At 45.0% G+C, this 18,888-nt stretch overlaps 1 protein-coding gene across 2 annotated transcripts in view; it reads left to right on the top strand.

The window, feature by feature from the left end:
- Positions 1-17,850, top strand: part of Aff1 (ALF transcription elongation factor 1) — a 198,985-nt gene extending 181,135 nt beyond the window's left edge. For both annotated transcript variants that reach the window (XM_090343251.1, XM_090343252.1), the window contains 9 exons: positions 4,941-5,044; positions 6,145-6,430; positions 7,474-7,565; positions 7,741-7,801; positions 10,269-10,405; positions 10,982-11,053; positions 11,331-11,468; positions 14,036-14,259; positions 15,833-17,850. In XM_090343251.1, coding sequence (XP_090199377.1) covers positions 4,941-5,044; positions 6,145-6,430; positions 7,474-7,565; positions 7,741-7,801; positions 10,269-10,405; positions 10,982-11,053; positions 11,331-11,468; positions 14,036-14,259; positions 15,833-15,954 — 1,236 coding nt within the window. In that variant the 3' untranslated portion in view covers positions 15,955-17,850. The remainder of the gene's footprint in view (positions 1-4,940; positions 5,045-6,144; positions 6,431-7,473; positions 7,566-7,740; positions 7,802-10,268; positions 10,406-10,981; positions 11,054-11,330; positions 11,469-14,035; positions 14,260-15,832) is intronic.
- Positions 17,851-18,888: the final 1,038 nt, after the last annotated feature.

Below are 18,888 nucleotides of genomic sequence, written 5' to 3'. Positions count from 1 at the left end.
GAGCAAATAGGAGGCCAAGTAATAGGATTACAGGCGTGGGCCTCCTGCACCCAGCCCAGAGGGACTTACTTCTTTCTCCCCTGCTGAGGAGAGTGGGCTGCTCTTACTCCTGTCTGATTTCATATGACTCCTAAGCTAGGAACACCTAAAGAACACCTTGCTTTCAGGTCTTGTTCTAGGAATTTTCCGTCAGCTTTTAATAGCCAGGGTTGCCTGCCCGTGACTCTCCCTGTCCATCCACTGAAGGCTACAGGAAGCCTGCTTCCTGGGAGCTCAGCCGTGGCTCTCAGCTCCAAAGCTTCATTTCTGAGCCAGCTGACAGCTGCTGAGGGCTCTGGGGAAGCCTGGGACTGACCCTGGCAGAAGAGAACCAAGTTCCAAGGGCCTCAGTGTACAAGGCCTGTGGGCATGAGCTCCGCACTGACAGAATTGCAGAAGGAGCTTTTGCTTTATGGAGTTTAATGACTTCCTTTCAACTGTCTGCATCAGAGGTGTTTAATACCCACATGAAGCTAATTGTTTCAATAAGCTGTAAAAGGCAGCGCTATTAAATGGTAGCACTGGGTGAAGTTCATGCCTGGTGATTTCTTGTTGGTTGGGTCTTCTCTCAGGTTCAGGGCTGGTACAAGAATGCCAGAGTTCCCGCTTCTTGGTGAGGACTGAGTCACCACAAATCTTATTTTCGTGTGTGTGTGTGTGTGTGTGTGTGTGTGTGTGTGTGTGTGTGTGTGTGTGTGTGGTTTCTAAGGTCTGCTGCTTTAGTTTGTAGTCATAGTAAACAACAGAAGAACACACAAAACTTATTCAAATTTTACCCCTGGACTTTGGTGTTTTCTTGAAGAAGTAGCTTCCTATGTGGTCTATGTTTGGTTTTGTCTTGAGAACTAGTGTCAGAGGAAATAGCTTCTTCCATTTAAAGCAGTGCTTTACTGTTGTATATACAAATTAATATCTGTCCTTTAGCCGATTTTGGCTTTGTCTAACGATAAATTTCCCATTTTCTTGTGCTGCTTGCTAGAACAGCTAGCTATAGCAACAGGACTTTACAGGATTTTCTGGGCCTCTGTGACAGGGTACCTGGGCAGAAGTAGGCCCCTAATTGATGAGGCATGCATACAACCTCATTGTTGATGGACTCTCTCTGTCCAGCACAGTAGCCTTGTGTTCCAAGCAGGGCCTGTTGCAGTGTGTGGCTCTCCTGGCTCGAGCCAGTGCTGTTAACTTACGAATTCTGCACCAGGATCTCTCTCTCTTGATTTTATTGTATGGAGGGGTTGCAGTTACATAAGGAGGATTATGCATACATTTCTTTTTGAACAGTGTTACCCCTTCCCTAATTTTCTCCCATTCTCCCCCACCCCCATTCTTTCTGGACGTGGCCTGAGCTGTGATCACCAGTGAATCCATGAGGAAGTAGAGACAGTTTAGTCAGGTTTAGAACTTCTTATCTCACATACTCTCATTTTCCTTATCAGCTCCTTAGAGGCATGTCTTTTTCAGTCACACAAGAGAAATGCATTTTCTGAGTAATGGCCTTTTTCTTAGCACCTGTAAACCAAACTCAATTACTTCTCTGCATTTACTAATTAAAAATTTAGAACCCAGTTCTCAGATCATCTTCTGAAGTATATAGAGAGTAGCACGGTTCACTAGAAATAATGTGTGCAATGTAAATCTCTTAGTAGTTATATTAAAATTTGTGTGTGTGTGCCTATGCCTATTCAGGGGCTCGAACTCGGGGCCTGGGCACTATCCCTGAGATTGCTTGCACACTGGCTGGATCTCTATCACTTGAGGCACAGCTCCATTTTTTTCCATATATTTTTATTGTAATTAATAGAAGGGTTACATTACATTATATTCTCTATTTTTTTTTTAATAAAAGTTGGAGATAAGAGTTTCCAGGACTCCCTGCTTTGAACCCATGATCCTGGAGACCTCACCAGCATCAGCTACCAGAACCCAGCCCATGTAAATTAGTTTAAAAAGGAAAATGAAACTAGTGACAGATTTAATAGCAATTGTATCTTTTATCTAGTGCATCAAACATGTCACTTGAAATTTGAGTCAGTGGAAAGTAGAGGTGTGGCTCCAGTGGTGGCCACAGCCCTGAGTGTATGATGCCTTTGGTTCAAGCCCCAGAATTGGAACATGCATGTGTGTGCACAGATACACATGGAGCTAAAAATCTATTTGTAAAATGATCATATTCTCCTCCCCCCTGGGGGCTTGAACTCAAGGCCAGTCACTGTCCCTGTTTTCTTTTCCTTTTCTTTCTTTCTCTTTCTTTCTTTCTCTTTCTTTCTTTCTTTCTTTCTTTCTTTCTTTCTTTCTTTCTTTCTCCCTTTCTCTCTTTCTCTCTCTCTTTCTCTCTTTCTTTCCCTCTCCCTCTCTCCCTCTCCCCCCCCTCAAGGCTAGCACTCTACCACTTGAGTCACAGCACCACTTCTGGCTTTTTCTGTGTATGTTGTACTGAGGAATCAAACCCCGGTCTTCATGCACGTTAGGCAAACACTCTGTTAATAGGCCCCACATTCTTCTATGCATTGTCTTCAGAGTGGCATCAAGGTAGCTTTGTGAGTTTCCCTGGATAAATGGAGGTTGAAACAAGAAGGCACATGAGTGAACAGAAGCACTTTTGCGGAAGAGTCTGTAGAAGGGTGGTAGAACTGGGTTTGCAGGAGCAAAGAGAAGCCAAGATTTTTTTTTTTTTTTGGTCTTGTTGGGCATGAGGCTTGGACTCTGGGCCTGAGTGCTGTCCCTGAGCTCTTCAGCCCAAGGCTACTGCCCTACCCCTTGAGCCACAACACTGCTTCTGGTTTTCTAATGGTTAATTGGAGATAAGAGTCTCACAGACTTTAGTATCTTTAGTGCCCGGGGTGGCTTTGAACCACGATCCTCAAATCTCAGCTTCATAAGTAGCTAGGATTATAGGTGTGAGGCACTGTGCCCAGCTCAGGGGGAGATTTTTTATTTCCTGTCCTTTTGAACTGGGCAGGCTTTTTATTATTATCTGGGTATACCTTGAACCTGCACAATACCATTTATTCATCTTTCCTTGAAGAAATTCAGGAAAGAAGTAAACACTGGAAAAAACTAGGACCTCCCCCTGTTAGTTAATTGGATTCATTTGAAGAGCAGTTTTTCTCCTATGGTGTAGGGGGCCCAGAGTTGGTTGGGATTGTCCTAGATTGACTAGTGTCCCAGATTCTTAGTGAACTCGCAGTCGGGGGCTCAGTTCCCACAGGGCAGCGGAGTAAGTGGAAACACTGGCTTGCTGGAGGGATAAAATGCTGCTTTCCACAGTCATTCTGGGGGTACCAGTCCCTGCGTGGTGTCCCTATGTGAAGTCCCCATGTTTGACACAGGAACCCAAAAGGCTTTTTGCATTGAGGATTGCATTGTTATTTGAAAGACTAAGTAAATTTAGCACTCTAGCTGCATGAATGAATGACTTTTGAGTTCTCTAACTCCTATACTTACTTTTCTTCCTCCTCCTTCCTCTTTCCCTCATCACCTCATCATCATTATTATGCTTTTTTTTTTCTTTCTGGTTCTGGGGCTTAAACTCAGGGCTGGGGCACTGTCCTTGGGCTTTCTCAAGGCTAGAGCTCTACCCCTTGAGCCACAGCACCACTTCCAACTTTTTCTGTGTATATGGTACCCAGGAATTGAACCCACGACTTCATGCATGCTAGGTGAGCATTCTACCTCTAGGCCATGCTCTCAGCCCCCTCATTGTCTTGTTTTCTTTCTCATTCCTCCTCTCTGTGCTTTGTTTGCCTGCCTGCCTGCCTGCCTGCCTTCCTGCCTGCCTGCCTTCCTTCCTTCCTTCCTTCCTTCCTTCCTTCCTTCCTTCCTTCCTTCCTTCCTTCCTTCCTTCCCTCCCTCCCTCCCTCCCTCCCTCCTCCCCTCCTCCTCCTCCTCCTCTTCCTCTTCCTCCTCCTTCTTTTCTTTTTTTGTGGGTCCTGGGGCTTGAACTCTGGGCCTGGGTGCTGTCCCTGAGCTCTTCAGCTCAAGCCTACCACCCTACCTCTGGAGCCACAACCTCCTGAGTAGCTTGTATTACAGGCATGAGCCACCACGCCCGATTTCCTCTTCCTTTCTTAAAACTTAAAACATCTCTTCTAATGACAAATAAGGCACTGTTGAAAACATTTCTCTCTGAATGTTACACAAACATTGTATGAGTGGATGTGAGCAGATGGGTCTTTTGAAAGCAGTATGGGAACCCTGTAGTTATTCCTGTGTTAAGGTGAATATGCATTGTTTTCGTCTTCTTCTGGTCCTGTTTTTGTTATCTGAGATAGAGTCTCACTGTGTAGCTAAGTCCGCTCTCCAACGCTCCACTTTCCTTCCTCAACAGATTCTCCACTCCCAGCGAATGCACATGTTTTATTGTTTTGTTTTGGTACAGGACCTTACACATGCTAAGTACTGATTCCTTAATACTTAGAAAATATCAATGGCAAGATAAAGCCTACTGTTTTTGCTACACCTATTTTAAATATTATTCCTTTCTAGGGCATAAAGAATATCCTTACTCCTCTTCCTTCTCCCCCTCCCCTCCCTTCCTCTCTCCTCCTTCTTCCCCTACCTGGTGCATGAACTTAAGGCCTGGGTGCTGTCCCTAAGCTTTTTTACTTAAGGCTAGTGTTCTACCCCTAGACCCACAGCTGCATTTCCGGCCTTTTGGTGGTTAGTTGGACTTTCCTGCCCAGGCTGGGCTTGGAATTATGGTCCTCAGCTCTCAGCCTCCCAAGAAAGTAGGATTACAAGCATGTACAGTCTGTTTTACTGCACACGAGTATCACATATGACCTCAAAGTACTCACAAGGTTGCTTTGTGTACGTAAATGTTATGAAAAGTTGAATTACTGTCTTTGCCTGATCAGTTTTATCTATAATACTTTGTTTTGCTTGTTATACTCCAATAACAGAGTGACACAGAAAGAGACCATGAGAACAAAAAAATCAAGCTGGAGAAAGAAGTCAAGTCGCAGTCTTCGTGTTCATCCTCTCATAAAGAATCTTCTAAATCAAAGTGAGTATAAAGAAAGGAAACAGCTCTTCTTGGGACACCTTCTGGTAGGAGCAATGGATACGCTCTTCCTCATTCTGACCAGATGTTACACTTGTACCCTGTAAGCCCCTCTCCCCAAGGTCTTAGCAGCAGCTATGGAAAGCTGATATACTGGAGGCATTTTTCACTAAGGGAAGTTTCCTCAACACCTGAATTAATGAATTTTTGGTACAGGAAAGTATCAAAGTATGAAAAGTACTATTTTTGTCCCTATTTGAGAGAATGGGCAACAGAGAAACCCAATGAGAGAAACCCATGGCTCAAGGCCATATATTGTTAATGGTGAGAGAGCTGGCTCCGCATCTCAGAGCCTGGGTTCAGTGCTGTTTGTAGGGACAAGGAAAAGTCTCAACTCTTTCTGTGGCTTTGTTGATGATGCTGGCACTTGAACTTGGGTCCTCACACTCTTAGGGTTTTTGTTTGTTTTTTTGTTTGTTTGGGCTCATTGCTGATGTTGTACCACTTGAGTTACACCACTGCTTTTTGCTGGTTAATTAGTATGGTAGATATGTTTGCCCAGCCTAGTTTTGAATCATGATTATCTGATCTCAGCCTTCTGAGTAGCTGAGATTGTAGGTATGAACCACAGTACCCGACTGCCTTTTCACATCTTACCAGGGAGAGAGATAGCAGGTGAAAGCTGTCATGCCAGGAAAGTGTGTACATAAACCATAACTATTATTTGCTCTCTTGTGTGTCTTAAGTGGCTTGGCAAAAACAAGCATATAGGGGCCAGGAGAGTGGCCGAGTGGCAGAGTGCTTGTCAGGGCAAGGTACAGATTAAAGGGCAATTGAATAAGAGAGGTACATGGTTAGCAAAAGTTGGGACTGCTGGCAGACACTGCCACCTTAGTGAAAAACTATCCATCTTCATTTATTACCACTGGATGGGGCTAGATTTTTCAGACATCCAAAAGTCCCTAAAAGTCGGCCTTTCTATGACACAGTTTAATGCTCTCTGGCAGCAGGATCTTCCACCTTAGTTTGTCTGTTAATAACCAAACAAAACCACATTGTTTGTGGTCCTCCTCAACTTAATTTTGTGTGATGTTTTACTCTAGGACACCCAGGCCTTCCTCAGAGCCTTCAAAAAAGGAAATGCTTCCTCCTCCACCTGTGTCGTGCCCTACTTCCTCCTCCTCCTCTACCTCTTCCTCCTCCTCCTCCTCTTCCTCCCAGAAGCCAGCCAAGCCTGCACACAAGAGGTCAAGACAGGAAGCAGACACCTGTGGTCAAGACCTTTCCAAAAGTGCCAATAGTACTAAGAACAACCACAAAGACCCTTCTTCTATTCCCAAGCACAGAAAACTCCATGGGAGAGGCCCCGGAAGCTCTGCAGAACACAAAGTAAGTTCAGGGGCAGCCTGAGGGATGATGGGATATGTTGCAGTGTCTTTCCCATCTCCACCTACATGACTTCCTCCATGAGGTCTCCCTGTAGCTATTTGTTCATGGTTTGAATTTGGAGCAAATGACAGGTCGTTTTTTTCTCCTTTTTTAAAGATGCACGTTTTGAGTGATAGTTAATATCACACAAAAATTTAGGGGTCAGTTCTGAAAGTGACTCAGAAGTGGAAAAAATTATGTATATATATATTTTTTTATTTCTACCTTCCTATCAGATGTTTCATAATAAGAAATGGTTAACCTAGCCAGGTGCAGTGGCTCATGCCTGTAATCCTAGCTACTCACGTGTCTGAGATCTAAGAATCTCGGTTCAAAGCCAGTCTGATCACTAAAGTCCATGAGACTCATATCTCCAATTAAACACCAGAAAAACAGAAGTGGCACTGTGGCTCAAGGCGTAGGGCGGTATCCTTGAGCTGAAAAGCTCAGTGGCAGTGCCCAGGCTCAGTTCAAGCTCCATGACCAACTCCCTCTCCCCTTCCCCCCAAAATTAGTCCTGGTTTTTAGATCTCAAATACTTTCATTTGCTGTTTATAACAGAAAAAAACTTTATTTCCCAAATGAATCAAATACCCTCTTCCACTAAATCTGGGGAGTGGGATTGGTATATGCTGACTAAAGATGATTTTATGTTTTTCACTGAGTTCTCATATGTTGTCTCCACTCTTGTTATGTCTCCCATGCCAGCAGACTCTACAGCTTCAGGTGCTTTAGTTTGCTCGATCAAGCTAGACTGTAGTGTTTGACTTGCTTTTTTTCTTCGATTTTGAGCTAAGAAGGATGCTGTCAGGTATGGTTATGCCTGCATCCCCAAACATTGGAAAAAGTAGGCCAGGAAAATCAAGAGTTGAAATCCTGGTAGGCCATGCCATAAGACCCTGTCTAAAGAAATCAAATGAAAAAAGGATCTTGTTACTTTTAGGACATGTAATGTGTATGTATGTATGTCATACATACACACATATTTTTTTTTTTCCCTAAAGGGATTTTCTGGAGATACTTCAAATCCTTTTCCAGTGCCTTCTTTGCCAAATGGTAACTCCAAACCAGGGAAGCCTCAGGTGAAGTTTGACAGGTAAGGCTTCAGATGCTGTTATCCTCATCCTCCATCCTTTGTCTGCACATTTCCTCTTTTCATTCCGAACTTGCATTCTTCCTCCCTTTTATCCTCTCTCACTGCGTCTTCTGAAGTTATCTGCACTGTGTTGTGCTTCTGATTCATATGACCCCTCCTTGCTTTTCTTTTTCAGACAGCAAGCTGATTTTCACATGAAGGAAGCAAAAAAGTTGAAGTATAAAGCAGAGTCAATGGTCAGTCTTGGCTTTCAATATCGGATGTGGGTTCAGGATCAGCAGGAGGGAGGGGTGTCTGGGAGCTGTGGGTTTGGGGATGGCATGAGGGAGGTGTGTGTGTGTTCATGGTTAGCTGAGGTGTGAACAAGATAACCAGATTTGGCTGACTGAGGGCGTGGCTATTGGGGGTTAGTGGAATTTTTTTTCTCCATTGATTGATTCTGATCATGGGCCCATTTCCTAATGAGTGAAGGGGCCTGCCTGCCCAGTGGGGATTTGCATATGGCTGCTTTCTTGTCCCACTGAATCAATTCTCTGGATGTGAGCAGTCAGTTCTGGGACGCCTGTTTGTATCCCAGGGTTATCTGAAAGTCATAACTGGGCCTGAAGGAATAGTTGACCAAAGCCAGAAAATTTAAGACATAGGCACTGGTTGTATTGCTGCTAAACAAGCCCTGAACATGTGGATTTTCCTTACTTGCTGGCCTTTGAACTTTCTGGAAGGTAGTATTCATGGTTAATTATATACTTGGTTAAGTTTGTTTTTATATCCCTGCTGCAGTTTATAGAGATCCTGTTTGTCCTATTAAAAAAAATTCTCTACACGATTAAAGCTCTCTCCCCTCCACCTCCCTGTGTTCAGAAACCTAAGTAGCTGTGAATGACCCGTCCCTCCCTGCAGCCTACCTGCAGGCCGTGTAAGCCTACCTGCCCCAGCCAGAGTCTGGTTGAAGCTGCGGTGGCAGTTGTCAGGGATATTGTCCTGCTGTCCATCCGCCTCAGGCTGCAGATGTTTACTTCCTGTTCAACCCTAGGACAGGGTACACTGAGACCCTCTTAACAGGCCAGATGGTCCTCCATTCTCTTCCTGTGCTCTGAGCAAGTCCAGGACAAGCCGCTCTGGTCTTGTCCCTGTAGCCGCCCTGTTGAGTGACCCATACCAGGGCTGCGAGACTTGGTGGCCACAGTGCTTCTTACCACGTCCTTACACGGCCAAGGTTGAGACTGGACACATGTGTCTCCCTCAGGTTTTAGAAGGGAGTAGCTAGCACGTAACCAGTTATCTGAAACTTGCCCAGACACGAGATATTTTCCACAGGAGATTCCCTCATTATTCAATGAAGATTAGAACTCGAGGGCGGTCTATTTTGGATCTCTGCAGAGGCAAATCTTTTGTCATATATGTCCCAAGGCGCCGCAGTGCTCCTGCAGTGTGCCGCCTGCCTCCCTTTATAATAGGTAATTACATCCCATTTTGTTTTCCTCATCCGCCAAACCAACAGTAATGTGCATAATCACACTGGCATTCCTCTCCATTGCGTAATGTCTCAAGGCTGAGCACTTGGCGTTCTGTAGTGCCAGGGCGCGCAGCACCTGAGCTCGCGCATGCGTGGAGCTGGAGCCTGGAGCTCTGCAGCTCTGCAGCTCTGCAGCGTGTCAGGCAATTCAGGTGCCATCTCGATATTAGCTTCACAAGTTGCTGAAGGAAGTGGGTGTTGACTAGTTTCTGTATGAGCCTTTGCTTTGTTTTGCTTCTGCCCTTCGGCCATTGTTAATTTTGGAAAATCTATGGAAAAGATAGTTTCAAGTAAGCACATTTTCCCCCCAAAAGTACGTATTTGAGCAATCAATCTGTCCTGTAACGCTGAGTGGTTAAGGCATGTGAATATGACTTTCATTCTTTTATCACTAATCTTCTTCCCACATATCACTGTCTTCCATATTGCACGTACATCCTGACTGTCTTCCTTCTTTCTGCACATGTCAAGTGAGAAAGCAATTCCAATCTGGCAAGTGTTAACACGCTGCTTTCTTGTGTGGTGTGTGTATCATGTGGAGAAAGAAAGTCTGTCATTCATTCTCCATAGTTTCTCATTAGTCTAGCTAGCTGCATGCCACTCAGAAAGGAGAGGACTAAGCCACTAAGTGGGTATTGAGTACAAGGTGATTTTACTTCTCCATTTTTTTCTAAGGGACTTTTGAGACTTTGCCCCTGGTGGCCTAGACACTAGCCCTTAAATACCAAACCTAGGCGCCAAAGATTAATGTATTGGAATCTAAAATGCATAAAAGATTATTGTGAGATAATAATCTAAGATGTTTATAAACCATAATAAATGTTCTCTACATGTCTGATTTCCCTCATGACTTCCTGTTTCTCACGAAAGTTATATAATGAATGACTTCACACTAATGACAGGCTGTGTACTTCATACCTTAGTTTGGACATGTACTTTCCATAAAGTTTTCAGAAAGTAGTTGTAATACAGAATCGTTTTCTTTCTCCTAATGAACTTTTGCTAACAGACATTTTTTTTTTGGTAGTTCAAGGCTCACTGGCCTTGTTCTTTATTTAGTTGGCTCATTCTCCACTGCTAGAACTCTGACCACAAGTAAACTAAGAAGGTGAAGTTCAAGTTACAGCCCTGAACAAGGGTGAGAAACTAAAGCCTGCCTTAAGTCTGACAATGACTGTGTTCTACAGACAGACAAGGTTGGAAAGGCCTTTAAGTACTTGGAAGCCATCCTGTCCTTCATTGAGTGTGGAATTGCCCTGGAGGCGGAAATGCCGGCCTCTAAGTCAGCGTACACAGTGTACGTGGACACGGTGGATCTTACTAAGTAAGTATGAGCATCCCGTGCAATTCCCAAGATTGTTCCTCTCTTTGTCCTTGTCATTTACTCCCCTAAACCTTAATGTGAAGACATCTCAGAAAGGGGAGCCCTGAAAAAGTTACCATGGGAAGGGGTGCTACAGTGGCATTACACAAGCAGCGCATGGGTCCCTGGGTTTGGTTCTCAGTATCACCAATTTTTTATTTTTTGAGTGGTCCAAGACCTTTTTGAGTTGTGAGGTGTAACTGTGATCTGATCTAGATGAAGCTCACAGTGGCTGTGTCCAACTCTTACCTTCTTGCTGAGGTGTGCTCAGAGCCCTGGGGGGAAAGGCTGGCTTTCTTATCTCCGTTGCTCAGGTGTGCATTTTCCTCATGGAGCAGGGGCTGTGAGGACACCGGTGGCACTGTTTGAGGAGGCAGATGGACAGCCCACAGGGCCTGGTTTTCTGAATGGCCTCATTGTTGCTCTAATGCTTCCCTGCTTTCTGGGCTACACCCAGAAACTGCAGGAAAGTTGGTGTGCGGGCTGGGTTTGTGACTGGCTTTGTTTAACCTGACGTATCTTTACACCTCCCCATAGATTCGTGATGTCGTTAAAACCCTTCTCTGATGCCACCATGCCAACACAAGAGAAAATATTTGCTGTTTTATGGTGTGTACATTTTTGTGTGTCTAAACAACACTAAGTCAGTGTTTCTCTGTTAAAAACGATGTTAAAATTTGTTTTTTCTTAATGTAAAAATTGTGGTGAGCAGCCTATGAATCTCTTGGTGGCAGTTTGGTTCCACTGCTGTTTCACTGCTGGCTCAGTGACTGAAATGGTACTGCATTCCAGAACCCTCCACCCTGGTACTCAGTTGTACTCGTCGTATTTTGCGAGGGTGACTGGCTCCTTTCTGTCTCACTGCAACTTGTGTTTTTGTTCACAGCATGCGTTGCCAGTCCCTTCTGAACATGGCCATCTTTCGCTGTAAAAAAGACATAGCAATAAAGTACTCTCGTACTCTTAACGAACACTTCAAGAGTTCTTCCAAAGTGGTCCAGGCACCTTCTCCATGCATTTCCAGGTAATGATAAATCATCTACAAAACAAATGCTTTTTTTTTTTCCACTTACTGCTTTCATAGCTGCTAGTGAGTATCTGTCTAAGTGATGTTAAATTTTCAGAAATCAAGTACATCGCCTTTGTATACACTTCCTACTTAACTGAAGCATTTGCATATTTTTGCTTCTTGAGAGCAAGTTAAAAATCAAGCTTTTGGCTGACTGGCTGACATAAAAGAGACAGGGTAGAATATATTCTCGGGGGAAGAACCCAAAGGCACTATGCCTCTGTGCCTCTGATCATATAATATTTATTCAAATGAACTTTAGGAAATCAAGATTTGTCTTTCTTTACAAAAACGAAAAGGATCTGGGTGCCGGTGGTTCACTGCTGTAATCCTAGCTCCTCAAAGAGGCTGAGATCTGAGGATTGTAGTTTGAATCTTCCTGGACAAAAAAGTCCCCAAGAGCCTCCTAGCTCCAGTTAACCACTAAAACACTGGAAGTAGTGCTGTGGCTCAAAGTAGTAGAGTGCTATCCTTGAGCAAAAGAGCTCAGGGTCAGTACCCGAGCCCTGAGTTCAAGCCACCTGACTGACCCCCCCCCCCAAAAAAAAAAAGAAAGAAAAAAAGATAAAGTGCCCTCTTCCCCACTAGCGACACAATTCAAGACCCCAATGGATGCTTGCAGCTATAGATAGTACCAAGCCCTATATATACTATGTTTTTTCTATATCTACCCATAAGAGTTTATAAATGAAGCCCAGTAAGAGATGAATAAGAAAGGCTAGGGATGTGACTTCTTAGAGAGATCGCAGTCTCCCTCTCTCCCGCCTCCTGTGTATTTGAGACTTTGTGGCCCCTTTGGCCTGGAGGAGGAAGTTTCAAACTTAATGTATTCACCACCACCACTTCAGGTTTCTTGTTCCAATTTGGCCATATTCCTTGGGAAGTTCCCAGTTCAAAGAGCTTTTACTGTTTTGAAGAGCATCACTTAGAAGTCTGTCCCCTTGCCAGTTATTCAAAAGAAGACACTCCCATGTGGCTTCTTTTATTTATTTTTTATTTTTTTTTTGCCAGTCCTGGGCTTGAGCTCAGGGCCTGAGCACTGTCCTTGGATTTTCTCAAGGCTAGAGCTCTACCACTTGAGACTCAGCACCACTTCCGGCTTTTTTCTATGTATGTGGTACAGAGGAATCGAACCCGGGTCTTCATGCATGCTAGGTAAACACTTTAACCACTAGGCCAAACTCCCGGCCCCATATGGCTTCTTTTAAAAAGCATCGGCGGAGAGGTAATTTGTTACTTGAAACTTCACTACTCACACTTCTGAGAGACTGGAAACCAGCATGTTGACAGTCACACTGTCTTAGATAAGTCAGGCACTTGCTCAGGCAGAATGCCTTCCACACGAGCAAACACTGGTACCAGCTGGGCACGCAGCAGGAGCCCAGGCAGAGAAGAGTCACTTCCTCCCCCCCTCCCCCCCAGGAAAGATGTCTCTTGTTCCTGAAAGTGTGTGTCGTGCTGGGCAAGCCTTAGGATTGTCCACACTTTCTCACAGAGCAGATCATGAGGAGCTGCTGCTGCTGCTTCATTTAATGCCATTTGGTCCGTCCTGGGACTTGAACTCAGGGCCTGGGCACTGTCCCTGAGCTCTTCAGCTCAAGGACACCACCCTACCCCTTGAGCCACAGTGCCACTTCCAGTTTTCTAGTGGTTAATTAGAGTCACATTAAAGCCCAGGCTGGCTTTGAACCGAGATCCTCACATCTCAGCCACACTTCAGTGTGAGTAGCTGGGATTACAGGTGTGAGCCACTGCACTGGGCTACCATTTGCCTTTTATGTCTAAGTGATTTTCCTATTTGAGCCTCCTGAGGCATCTGGTAGCTTGCATGACTAGATATTAAGCAAGGGCAGAGGAGAGAGATTAAGTTTCCTGATGCATTTCACTGTCCACTTCCTCCCAGTATATTGGGCATCTGTTCATTCATTGCTTTGGGAATTAATATAAAGAACCCACATGAGCATGAGCAAATTCAGTGGTTCCACGCCATGTGCATTATGTGAAAACTGAAGTACGGAACTCGAGGGTAGGAGTGGGCAAGAGTGAAGGAGCGGTGACGTGGATCCTGACGGCTCGTGGATGCTAATCTCTTTGTAGCACTTAACACAGATTTGAAGAAGACCTATGCTAAGCGTTAGTAAGTCAGAGTGAGTAGGACTTGGTCTCCGCTTTCATGTGCTGTGCCCCAGGTAAACGAGGGTGAGTGCAAGGAAAGATGGCTGGAAAGCTCACACACACACACACACACACACACACACACACACACACACACACACACACACACACAGAGTGAAGTGCAAACATGGGGTGGCTAGCTAGGATTTGGGTGTGGGCGTGGAAGAGGAGGGATTCCCACAGAGGAAGTGGATCGCGCGTGGACAGCACGCGTGGCCCTCTCGCCTTTGGGAGTCAGGAGCTGGCAGAAGTGTGGTGGCTTAGACCTAGATCTAGAGACAGGGCCATGCTCCCGGCCTCTGCGGCGGGCGATTAACTGATTGTCTCACTCTCTTCTAACCTTGCAGAAGCACAGGCACCCCGTCCCCCCTTTCTCCAACGCCTTCTCCTGCCAGTTCCGTGGGCTCCCACTCCAGCGCTGGCAGTACAGGCAGCAGCGGGGTGACGGCTGCCGTCAGCACCCCGGTCTCCATCCAGAACATGACCTCCTCCTACGTGACCATCACGTCCCACGTCCTCACCGCCTTCCATCTGTGGGAACAGGCCGAGGCTCTTCTGAGGAAGAACGAAGGTAAAGGCTCCGGTGGTGACCAGTGGGTGCGAGTGCTGTAGTCTGTCCTTGATTCCTGTTCAGTATTTTGAAGACAAGGGAATGCACAGCTGCTTGTGCTTGGTTCTCCCTCCTGCCTCTCAGCCTGGTTGCATTTCTTCCTAAAGCTCCGTGGCTGGATCTTAGCAAAACCAAAATAGAAGTGGCTTTTTTGCACCTTGCCCGCTCCGAAGTTCTGCTGTATTTCAACCTGAACTGGAAATGTAGCAGGCGGGAAAGCAAACAAGGAAGGGAGGTCACTGGATGTTCTAGGCTCAGCACATTCGAGACAGGAAATAGCAGAATCCTTGTGCTGAGTTTGTTTCCAGTTTATGCTGAGAAGGATAGCTAGAACCAGAAGGCAGCATTTAGGCACACTAAGCTGGTGAGACGTGCTGGGGAGGAGGCCCTGGACAAACCCAAGGCTGAAGAGTACTTACGGCCCAGGGCATTCGCTGGTGCCAGTGGCAGCGGGTGCCAGTGAGTGCCCAGCAAAGGCTGTTTATTCCAATTATTATTATTTCCCTACAGATTCCTCTTAGATCTTTGTTAGCAAAATAATTACGCTATTAACATCATCCAGTGAACCCCTCCCCTCATTTATTAGTGTATCCAAATGTAGAAATCGGGTGATAAAAAAAAAAAAACCCACCATCTCTACCTCGAATGGCTCACACCCACAATCCTAGCTACTCAGGAGGCTGAGATCTGAGGATCAAGGTTCAAAGCCAGCCCAGACACTAAAGTCCTTGAAAATCTTATCTCCAGTTAACCACTAGCTAGAAAACTAAAAATGGTGCTGTGGCTCAAGAGGTAGGGTGGTAGCCTTGAGCTGAAGAACTCAGGGACAGTGTCCAGGCCCAGAGTTCAAGTCCCATGACTGATTCAAAAAAAAAAAATTGTAGCCGGGCACGGTAGCTCACACCTTTAGTCCTAGCTACTCAAGAGGCTGAGATATGAGGATCAAGGTTCAAAGCCAACCAGGGCACAAAAGGACCTGAGACTCATATCTCCAATTAACCACTAGAAAATGGGAAGTGGGGCATGGCTCAGGGGTAGGGTGGTAGCCTTGAGCTGAAGAGCTCAGGGACAATGCTTAGGCTCAGAGTTCAAGTCTCATGACTGACAAAAAAAAGCCAGCTTCAAAGCCAAGCTGGTTTCTTCTCTTATAAAATTGACAGCTACAGGGCCGGGAGTTTGGCCTAGTGGTTAAAGTGCTTGCCTAGCATGCACAAAGACCCAGGTTCTATTCCTTGGTACCACATACATACCAAAAAAAGCTGGAAGTGGTGCTGAGGCTCAAGTGGTAGAGCTCTAGCCTTGAGAAAGTCCAAGGACAGCACTCAGGCCCTGAGCTCAAGCCCAGGACTGGCCCAAAAAAAAAAAAAAAAAAAATGACAGCTACATTAGGTTGTGAGATATACATACATATATACATATACATATATGTGTGTGTGTGTGTGTGTGTAGAATTTTGAGGGGCCAGCATCTATTTCATATGTGCATGTGTATTTATATTCATTCTTTTCCCTCATTTCCTTTTTTTTCTTTGCAGAATTCTTTGCTCATCTGAGCACAAAAGCATGTACCTTGGCCCTCAACAGCAATTTAGTTGATCTGGTACACTATACAAGACAGGGTTTGCAGCGGCTGAAGCAAGTAACCAAAACACCGTAATGTGAGCCCGGCTTGACTCGATGCCTTGGAAACTATTTTGCACATTGGAAGCCTCAAAATCAGCATTGGCATTTGTCTCATTAGGATGGCACCAAGCTCCAGGAGAGAAGCACCCTGAGGTGGCCAGGCTGTTATGCACTTCACCTCTAAGAGCTGTGTGGACATTGGTTGGACACAGTGGTTTGTGAGGAGCAGAGATGGTGAGGCCAGCCAGCCCCAGAGATGACATCGCTCTTCCTGAGGAAAAATGGAAGTGCAATGTAGCCTGATGTATGGATGGTCTAGAAACATTTCTGTACTTTCATTTTGTTTTGTTTTGGTGTTTTGTTTCCCCCATGGAATGTAAGTTGCAAATGAAATGAGGTGAAGCAATATCAACTCAGAAAGCAAATTCTTGTCATCTCAGTAGCTCTATACATCCATTTCCAAAAGGATTTTTTTTTTTTTCTTGTGGATCATGGGGCTTGAACCCAGCCTGGGCACTGTCCCTAAGCTTTTCTGCTCAAATGCCTGGATGTAGGCATTGTCCCTGAGCTCTTTAGCTCAAATCTACTGCCCTACCCTCAAGCCAAGCCCCACTTCCCGTTTTCTTTAGGTTAATTGGAGATAAGTTTCAGGTCCTTTTGTGCCTAGGCTGGCTTTGAACCTTGATCCTCAGCTCTCATCCTCCTGAGTAGCTGGGATTACAGGCGTGAGCCACCATCCCGGCTTCTAAAAGGAAATTTTTTAATAGTAATTTGTGTTGAAGGGTTTTGTGAATGATTTTTTTTTAAATGTTTTTTGGGAAACATTGCTTCATGAATTCGAATGGCCACCTGTAAAATATAAGTTGTGAAGGATTCCACTGTACCCTTCATCCTGCTGTTGAACAGTGGCTTTGATTCTAAGCATTGGTATTTATAAAACTGAAGGTGACTCCCGTCCCCCCCTCCCCATTCCCTAAGCACACGTTCCTCAGTGCAGATTTCTTCTACTGTGCTGAAAGGCAGCCTGAGTGGAGCACTGGAGGAGAAGCAGCCACGTTTGGGAGCTCTCATCTCACACCTCAAGAGGACTGGCCCTTCCCTTCCTCCTCTGCTCCAGGAAGCCACATAACTAACAACAGTGACTGTGTTCTAAATTTTAGCCCACCTTGGGGGAGAAGGGAACCAGCATTTATGCCCGACCGGCTGAGAACGTGGTTTTTGATTTGTGTTTACTGAGCTCAGGGTGCTGTTTGGTGGTCTGCAGCTGTGTGGTAACTGTGTCTAATGAACTCAGTTTAGTCATTGAACAAAGGAAAAGGAAATCTTAGACTATATTTTTCTGTTGCATATTTATAGCAAAGTGAAACTTTCCAGTGTCTTGATTATCTAGGGGAAGCTAACTTCCTGACCTGATCTGGGAATCCGGAGTATAAATTTAACCTAAGAAAAAAATTGCCACTACATGTCTTCACTTCAGAGTGTTATCAGCTTCCTGCATTTGGTTCGGTGGAAGCAGAACTCTGGGCTTTCCATAAGTTGTCGCCCTACTATCTACATGAAACCAAAGTTGATTTTAAAGACCTAAAGTGAAGAACAGAGTTCCCACAGGCCCAGAAACACAGGGTTTCTTTGAAACTTGTAGGGTTACTATTAGAAATAGTCTTTTGAGTTCAGTGCTTTTAAAAACCAGTACTTCACATCGTTTTTAGGTGTAGAATTTGCCTATGTATTAAATTGAGACGTTAGTCTTTCTGATCGGCGCCTGTGCACCTTTTACACTTGGTTTCCCCTCGGTTTCATTTCACGATGTGAAGCAGTGCAGCCCTGGGATGCGGGCGAGCTCTCTGTTGGTCGGCCGCATGCATGGAGGGTTGTGGAGATGAGAACTGCGTGCATCCCTTCCATCTTTTCTGTCCCACTGGCTTTATCCCCGAGCAGACCTGCATAAGTGGCCCTGATGAAGCAATTTTATTGATGTGCTAAAGCAGCTACTCTCTCTGAACAGCTAGTTTAAGAAACAAACCACTGGTGTGTAGTCAACAGTCATTGGCCCTGGTAGTTGTATGTCCTATGAGGGGGCAGCTGCCAGTATTGCCATAAGTGGGGGTGGCCGCCTTTGCCATTCTTCCCAGCTGCTGCATGGCTCCGATGCGAGCTGCACAGCAGTCATAAAGGGCTCTGCACTGCATGCTGGGCTTTCTGAGTCCGTTTTCCGAGTACACCTTTCCTAGCAGATTTCTCAGCCAATTTGACAACAATAGGTTGCTCGTTCAGTGGCCACCTTTGTAGGCTTTTCTTCTTTCCCTTCATAACTCTATTAAAATTGTATTTATTCTCTGGGACATTAATGAATTTGGGTAGATGAGCTTGTACTGCTTTGGACATTGGGTATTTCTAGTTCTTATTGCGATATTCATTTACTTAAAAGAGAATTGCTAATGCCTTTGTAATGGAAATCATGAGAGGTGTGGTGACTGATGAAGCCTTACCATTCTGAAGGTCTTTATGCTTTATAGTTGTATATAACAGTCCGAAGGAATTTTTAAACCATTTGCATTTTTCCACTGCAGGTTTACAAAGGCAAAATTTATACCCATACAGATAATGTGAGAGATTAGATTATAAAATTAAACCTTTGGATATGGGATGTTCTGTAATAGTGATAGTACACACGTCACAATGAGGCAGATAAGTAACTTAAGAAGAGAAAATCAAGTGCAGACCTTGCCTTTGCCACTACAGAGGGGTGTCTGCATGCAATAAGAGCTAGATGATTGTCTTACTTAGAAAAGGGTCAAATGTTTCTGCTGTGGGAGATTGTTAAAATGGGAGTCAATGAATTTAAAAGCTTTTCTAAATAATGACAACAATTTACGGAAACCTAACTTATCACCCAGGCTACATGGTGGCTGTGGGCTGGGTGTTGAGAGAGCCCAGAAAACAGTTACTAGAAATGAATTACTCCAGG

The sequence above is a fragment of the Megascapheus bottae genome, chromosome 13, assembly GCF_031878675.1.
Source record: "Megascapheus bottae isolate mThoBot1 chromosome 13, mThoBot2.hap1, whole genome shotgun sequence".
Classification (NCBI taxonomy): domain Eukaryota; kingdom Metazoa; phylum Chordata; class Mammalia; order Rodentia; family Geomyidae; genus Megascapheus; species Megascapheus bottae.
This window is presented reverse-complemented; position numbering and strand designations above follow the sequence as displayed.